An 8,383-nucleotide genomic window follows, 5' to 3' on the forward strand; every position below is an offset into this window, starting at 1 on the left:
ACACTGCTCTCAGGTGGTCCAGCACTTCCATCACAGAAGCCATCTGTCCTGGTTCCAGTCCTTGGAGGACAGCAGGGGAGTCCAGTGGCTCAGGTAAACTGCCGGGAGTGCTCAACACACTGTTATTCTCAAGGGGAGGATCAGGGTACAAAGGTGAAGCAGTGCACAGACCCTGCAATGTGGTTGGTGCTTCTTCTGGCTTGAGGCCCCCTTAGTAGGGCTATGCGACTGGACCTCTTGTTGAGGAGATGGAGGAAAGGGGGCTGGAGGAAGAGGGTCTGCTGTGTGGGTCTGCATTTGCTTCACAGTGGTCACCAGGGCGAGGGGTTATATGATCCAGCTCTTCCAGCATAGATGTCACCCGCCCTGAAGTCGGACAAGGGGGCTAAGTATGTATGTATATGTATATGTATATGTATATGTATATGTATATGTATATGTATATGTATATGATGAAAATATATTATTTAAAAATGCAATACCTATAACATACTCTTGATATTATTTATTTATTTATTTATTTAATGTATTTCTGTACCACCCAAAACTTGCATCTCTGGATGGTTTACAATTACAATCATGTAAACATTAAAATCAATCAGGCTCAAACTATCATACTTCGGACACATTATGTGAAGACCCAGCTCCCTTGAGAAGTCCATAATGCTGGGAAAAGTTGAAGGAAAGAGAAGAAGAGAACAGCCAGCAGCAAGGTGGATGGACTCAATGACGACAGCAATGAACGCACCACTGAGAGACCTTAAAAGCCAAGCTGAAGACAGATCACCCTGGAGAGAATCTATCTATGTGGTCGCTAAGAGTCGACACCGATTTGACGGCACTTAATCAATCAGTCAATCAATCAAAAAAAACATTAAAATCATTAACCTTAAAATCATTTAAAACCCAACATTAAAAAAATTAATACTATAAATCTAATTAAAAGCCTGGGTGAATAAATGTGTCTTCAGTGCCTTTTAAAAAGTTGCCAGAGATGGGGAGGTTCTTATTTCTACAGGAAGCACATTTGAAAGGCCAGGGGCAGCAACAGAGAAGGCCCATTCCCGAATAGCCCCCAGATCTGCTGGTGGCAGCCACAGGTGAACCTCTCCAGATGATCTTAACAGGCAGTAAGGCTCATGGTGAAGAAGACGTTCTCTTAAATACCCAGGGCCTAAGCTGTTTAGGGCTTTGTAGGTAATAACCAGAACCTTGCATTTTGGCGGAAACGTATCGGAAGCCTGTGTAGTTCTTTCAACACAGGAGTAATATGGTCTCTCCTAGATGACCCAGAGACCAACCTGGCTGCCGCATTCTCGGCCAACTGCAGTTTCAGTTTCCAGACTACATACAAAGGCAGCCCCACATAGAGCACATTGCAGTAATCCAGCCTGGAGGTTACCAGCATATGTACCACCGTTCTGAAGTGGTTCATCTCAAGAAATGGACATAGCCAGCATATCAGCCAAAGCTGATAAAAAGCACCTCTGGCCACCACCTCAACCTGGGACACCAGGGAGAGATTTGGATCCAGAAGCATCCCCAGACTGTGTAGCTGTTCCTTCCAGGGAAGTGTGACCCCATCCAGAACTGGCAGATCAAAATTGTCTCCTGAGTTCTTCTGACCTCGCACGATAAGGACCTCCATCTTATCTGGATTCACTCTCAGTTTGTTATCCCTCATCCAGCCCATTACCGCCTCCAGGCCCCTAGGCAGGCATTTAGGGAGGTTATGCTTTCTACTGATGATGTTGACATGGAGAAATAGATTTGGATGTCATCAGCATATTGATAGCACCCTGCATCAAATCTCCTGATGATCTCTCCCAGTGGTTTTATGTAGAGGGTAAACAACATCGGAGACAATATGGAGTCCTGATGGACACCATACGAAAGTTTAGATTTTGAAGAACTAAGGGCTCTAGAAGCCGCATCTCAGAGTGAGAGAGCAAATGCCTCTTGCCTCTTGCACACACCCATGTCAGTGCATGCACATGGACACTTTAGGTGCACATGGACGTTAATGCATGCACATGGACACTACAGCTAGTTCAGCATTGTCTACACAGACTGGCAGCGGCTTCTCCAAGGCTGCAGGCAAGAGTCTCTCTCAGTCCTATCCTGGAGATGCCCAGAAAGGAACTTGGAACCTTCTGCATACAAGCATACAGATGCTTTTCCCAGAATGCCCTCCCCATCCCCTAAGAGAAATATCTTACAGTCCTCATGTATGAGTCTCATGGGATATATAAATAAATAAATACATGAAGTCTCCCATTCCAATGCAAACCAGGGCAGACCCTACTCAGCAGAGTGGGCCATTCATGCTTGCTACCACAAGACCAGCTCTCCTCCCGTCGTAGAACTAGAAGATTCCACCGTCCCACCAGTGTTCCCTCTAACAGGGATTCCCAGATGTTGTTGACTACAACTCCCAGACTCCCGAAGCAAAAGCCGTTGCAGCTGGGGATTCTGGGAGTTGTAGGCAACAACATCTGCTTCCAGCTCTAAAATTCGGTGGTCCAAGTGCACAAGAAGGCAGGCATCCTTGGGACTGGGAGCTATTACTGGGCAATAGGTGGGCCACTAGGGCCATAATTGCCTAACCCTTGCTTTATGGGGCAATCTTTCCTTGCTCTCAGAGCACTGGGAGACATACTGTAATTATTCACTGTTCACAGGAAGCAGAGAGGCACAGAAGCAAGTACATTGCTTCCATTGGCTTCCATTGCTCTCCCGCAAATGGATATATTAAAAGGTGGGGAGGACATAGACACCACACTGAACTCCGAATGAAGAGTATGGTAGAAGATACAAATCAATAAAGCAAATTAAATCAGAAAAAAAACATGCCAAGGCAGTCTGGGATGAAGGCCAGCCGAGTTGTCAAAGCTTAGCTTTCCTGTCAATGAGAGAGTTACACCACCAAATGAGAGGCACATTGCACAACTGAGAAGCAGGACTCACAATGACGACATGTCTCGTCCAAGCCGAACGATATCCAATAACCGCAGGTTTGAGTAAATCAGAGCAATAAAAAGAGGGTGATAAAGAAGATAGTTCGCAGTGTCTGGAAAGCCTACCTTGCATTTACTAGAATAAAGCAGGGGTTCCCAATGTTGGGTCCCCAGATGTTGGTGGCCTACAACGCCCACATCCCCAGTTCAAATGACCTTGGGACTGAACTGACCTTGGGAGTTGTGGTCCACCAAGATCTGGTGACCCAATGTTGGGAACCCCTGGAGTAATGCCTGTCTTTCATGCAGTGGAATAAAGGAGGGGTTCCCAGATGTTGGCGGACTAAAACTCCAATCACCCTTTCACCATTGTGGCAGAGGAGGATGAGAATTGGGGACCCAAGATTGGGGGGAAACCCTGGTATAAATGGACTACAACTCCCAAGGCCAACGACTCTCAGGGCCAACTCCCCTCATCCCCAGTCATAAGAACATAAGAACAGCCCTGCTGGATCGGGCCCAAGGCCCATCTAGTTCAGCATCCTGTTTCACACAGTGGCCCACCAGATGCCATTGGAAGCCTACAGCAGGAGTTGAGGGCATGCCCTCTCTCTTGCTGTTACTCCCCTGCAACTTGTACTCAGAGGCAACCTTCATTTGAGGCTGGAGGTGGCCTATAGCCCTCCGACTAGTAGCTGTTGATAGACCACTCCTCCATGAAGTTATCCAAGCCCCTCTTACAGCCAACAACCTGGATGGCTTTAAGAGGGGTTTGGTTAACTTCATGGAGGAGAGGTCTATCAACGGCTAATAGTCAGAGGGCTATAGGCCACCTCCAGCCTCAAATGAAGGTTGCCTCTGAGTACAAGTTGCAGGGGAGTAACATCAGGAGAGAGGGCATGCCCTCAACTCCTGCTGTAGGTTTCCAATGGCATCTGGTGGGCCACTGTGTGAAACAGGATCCTGGACTAGATGGGCCTTGGGCCTGATCCAGCAGGGTTGTTCTTACGTTCTTATGACTGGGGACAAGGGGAGTTGTAGTCCAACAACATCTGGGGACCCAATGTTGGGAACCCCTGGAATAAAGATTTTTTTAAAAAAATGGCAATGGACAGGCCCAGAGCCAGCTCCAGGTTTCTTAAGGCTCCCGGCAACCTGTCCTGTATGTGCCTTTCCCTACCAACGTGGGTCCCAAGAGAGTCGTGCAGCAACCACATCACACAGGGTATGGGCACAGCAGTGGTCTCAGGGCTCCACAGCGGCCCTTCAGAGGACCCTGCACCCAGGGGCCACTAAAGGCCTCTAAGCACCTGAGTCAAGGTACCAAATGTGTGGGTCCCTTTGTGTCCATCCTCCTTTTTAAAAGCAGGGGGGCAGAGTGGCTTCTCGCTACCTCGCTGGTACCCCAATCATCCACTGCCAGAGGTGACTGCTTCACCTTGCCTCATGGAAGGGACGCCCCAGCCCGCAGCTTCAGCCATTGTCCAATGATGCAGACCTCCGACACCAGCCCTCGATGGCCTTTAGCAAAGACAGTAAGTATTTTGGAGCCCTTACAAGGTGGCCCAGAAGCCACATCTGCCACACCTCCAGAAGGCCAACCCCAGTTCCGATCAAGGACTGGTGTCTTGTCCATCTGGCCTCCGTTCTATATTTATCCGCCAGGTGAATAGAAAATACATGAAAGAATTCGGACAAACCAGCCCCCCTAGCCTCTCTCTGAACATTTCGGCAGTTGCAACCCATTCATCACCCTGTCATTGGGACATTTCCCAATCAGCAGCTGACACCCAGAAACCACAGCAAACATAAACAAAACGTGGCACAGCAAACCAGAGCGGTGACGTAGAACGCTGTGTGATTCAGAACTGCTAACATCTCTCCTTTTCTTCCAAAAGCAGCCACGGGGGACCCCTAATTTTGATCAGGCTGTAGCCTGGTCCTGGGGATGGGGGCTCCAACTCTCATCCCACCTTGTCATTCCACAGTTCCAATCCAAATCCCCTTCCCAAAAGCTGCTATACGTCACAGAAGGGATTTTATAATCCTCGTCAATATAATTGCCAATGAATGAATAAATGAATGAATATAAACAAACAAACACATCAACATTTTCCAAAAATACTGACACTTTCCAGACCTGGTAGGAACATAGGAAGCTGCTGCCTACTGAATCAGACTATCGGTCCGCCCAGCTCAGTATTGTCTGCACAGACTGGCAGCAGCTTCTCCGAGGTTTCAATCTGGAGTCTTTCTAAGTCCAACCTGGAGATGCCAGGAAGTGGATCTGGGACCTTCTGCATGCCAGTTGTAGAGGTGCACCTTGGTAATTTTGGAGCCAGCCTGGACCTAAAGGCCTTTGGACACACACACACACACACACACGCCGCCACTTGCTGCAAATTAAGCATCATCCCCCTACACACACAAACACACACACAGTATTTTTAGCATGTTGGTTCTTAGGAACATAGAACCTGCCATATACTGAGTCAGACCATTGGTCTATCTAGCTCAGTATTGTCCACACAGACTGGCAGCGGCTTCTCCAAGCTTGCAGGCAGGAGTCTTTCTCAGCCCTATCTTGGAGATGCTGCCAGGGGGGGAACTTGGAACCTTCTTCTCTTCCCAGAGTGGCTCCATCCCCTGAGGGGAATCTCTTTCAGTGCTCACACTTCTGGTCTCCCATTCATATGCAACCAGGGTGGACCCTGCTTAGCTAAGGGGACAAGTCATGCTAGCTACCACAAGACCAGTTCATATGTTAAGGGCACAAGATATAATATCATATCTTGAGGGCACAAACAGCGACTGAACTCACAAGAAGCTGAGAATATAAAACAGGTATATTTATGCAAAATTGCATTAGCAGAAACATTTCAACAGGCAACTTATCCCCATCCCACATATTTCTCTCCCCACTCCGCCTGTAAAGCAGAGGTCACGCCCGGTCGCCCAGCACAGACCACAGCCACAATTGGCCTAACCTGCCTCACAGGGTTGTTGTGAGGATAAACCTAGCCACCTGCTGCTCTTCCTCCAAGGAGCCTATGCACACCACTCTGGGCTCCTTGGAGGAAGAGTGGCATATACATGTGATACATACATACATACATACATAAAATATAAATAAAATTAAATAAATGACCAGGGGGTGGGAATAACACAGTGCAGGGGACCTCAAACTTGGGTCCGCAGATGTTGTTGGACTTGGACTATAACACCCATCATCCCCCATCCCAGTGGACCTCAACCACTGGGGCTGGGGATGATGGAGGCTGTAGTCCAACAACCCAAGTCTGAGAACCTATGGTGCTCTGATGCTTTAAATTGAGATTCCATATGCAGAAGTCGGCAGGAGACACTCTTAATAGCGTGAAGATATTACCAGCGGCGTGGAAATCATACCACCCGGGACAGACTAAAGAGGATTTGGGGGACCCCAGGGGGTGTGGAGGCCCTGGACTTCTGCACAGAAGTCTGGCATCTGCTGGCCAGCAGATGCTCTTCCACGAAGCTATGACCCCATCCCCCGGCAAAGTGGTCACATGTAGATACTTCCATCCAAATGCAAACCAAGGAAATGGTGCAACCGATTTTGCGCCGCAGACTTAGCCAAACTCACTGTGCAACATCCACAAGTGAGCGGAATATAGCTCCATGGAAGACCATCTCCGGCACTGGCTTGGAGTCTCCGGGAATCGGATTTAATTTCTAGGGGTCTTTGCAAACAGGGCTTCTACCCCGAATCTCCTTCAGAAGAGAGTATGTGCATTCACACACCAGCCAAACTTACCCCAAAGTCCCTTTGAGATCTGTGGACCCACTCCACACACAAATCGGGCTTTGCCCTGCCAATTCTAGCTTATCTCGATGTATTTCCGGGTTTTTAAAACACTGGTTTTAAGCGACTTGTTCAGAAAACGCCCAGAGCAAATAGTGAAAGATACTGATGTAGAATCATTAGCATGATAAGAAGGATACTCTCTTTAGAAATGCAGATATAGCTCTTTAGTAATCGCTCTCTCTCTCTCTCTCCACTCCTTCCCCATTGGCAAGAAGGAAAACACAGAGGCATGCCATGTGAACTGGCACCAAAACCCGAGAGCAGAGGGGAGGGCTTGCTTCCCTGCATGCTGCGAGTGCAATTCGAAGTGGCTTCGCTCAGCGTTTACCCCACAGCATGAAGCCATGTGCAAATAACTCCCAGATGACTCTTGAAAACAATTCTGGAGATGTTAATGGTATGATGTTGGGGGAAAGGTATGAAAGGGGGAAATCTCCAGGGATCGCTTCAGTCGGAGCTGATAATCCTAGTCTTACCCTGAGTCAGACTATTTAGCTCAGAAGAGCTTTGTGTTACCAGCTCTGACTCAAGCTATCCCCAGAGCTTCTCCACTCTCCCCCATTTCCCCCCACAATCCCAAGCTGTTTAAAGCACTCCAAGGTTGATTTCAAAGTTCCTTGGAAATTGATGTCAATTCCTAGAGGGTTTTTTTTTAATTTTATTTTATTTTAAAGAACTTATTTCCCACTCTTCCAAGAGCCCAGAGTGGTGTACATGGAGGAAGATAGGCATATGGTTAGGTTTGAGAGTTTGAGAGTCCCAACCTTAGGAGACTCTCCTAGAGCAGAAATGATCTGTTACAATTTCGTAGAAACTACCTCAGGGAAAAGGCAGGGGAGTTGTGCAATGTGATCCTGAGAATGCTAGGGGATTAGACGTCTGTTAACGGAAATGCTCAAAGCCACAGCAATTCAGGTTGAGAAAAACCACACATACGGCAAGTGTGGCTCCTGTGTTGACTCACCTGGTCTGAATAGGTACATGCCATGACATGTTACCGCATTTCCCACACACACCCTCAGTCTAACTGCTGCAGAGAGAGCTCTGGAAGTTGGCTAGGCCTGTTGATTTCCTTCCCGTTAGACGCAGGGTGTCCTACTAGATTTCTTGAAGGGCTCCTGTTGCCTTTAAGAACAGCAGACTTGGAGGAAATTTATCAGGTGAAGCGCTCCACCCATTGTTGCAGCAGCAGGAATGGGGAAAGCTTCACCAGGTGAATTTCTGCTTGTTAAGAGGGACAGGAACTCTGCCAGAAGCAGGATGGGAACTGACCATCTAAGGAGCAAAAGGCAGAGAGAGTGCCCAATACATAGAGAGTATGATGGGATGAGGCTAGCAAAAGGTTGGTGATAATCTACTGGCAGATCTCAAAGCAGTCTGCAATTGTTGAGCAAAGATGTTTGACTCCCATTTGTTTAAGATGAGCAACCACCCCAAGCTGTTTTGTTTTCCTCTCTCAATCAAGTAGCTGAAATGAAGAAAGCTTGGGAGAAAACCCGGAGTGGATTCAGGTAGGAAAGGATTGTGAGCTCAGTTCTGGTACTGCTAACAAATTCCTGGATTGAGCACGTGTGTAGAG

The 8,383-nt window shown here is 47.9% G+C and overlaps 1 protein-coding gene across 1 annotated transcript in view; it reads right to left on the reverse strand.

Annotated features, from left to right (window-relative positions):
* Window positions 1-7,894, reverse strand: part of LOC128332755 (chemerin-like receptor 1) — a 33,460-nt gene extending 25,566 nt beyond the window's left edge. Inside the window, exon 1 of the mRNA XM_053267435.1 lies at window positions 7,769-7,894. Within this exon, the coding sequence (XP_053123410.1) occupies window positions 7,769-7,797 (29 nt within the window). The 5' untranslated portion in view covers window positions 7,798-7,894. The remainder of the gene's footprint in view (window positions 1-7,768) is intronic.
* Between the last annotated feature and the right edge of the window lie 489 nt (window positions 7,895-8,383).

This window comes from Hemicordylus capensis, chromosome 7 (genome assembly GCF_027244095.1).
Source record: "Hemicordylus capensis ecotype Gifberg chromosome 7, rHemCap1.1.pri, whole genome shotgun sequence".
Taxonomy (NCBI): Eukaryota; Metazoa; Chordata; class Lepidosauria; order Squamata; family Cordylidae; genus Hemicordylus; species Hemicordylus capensis.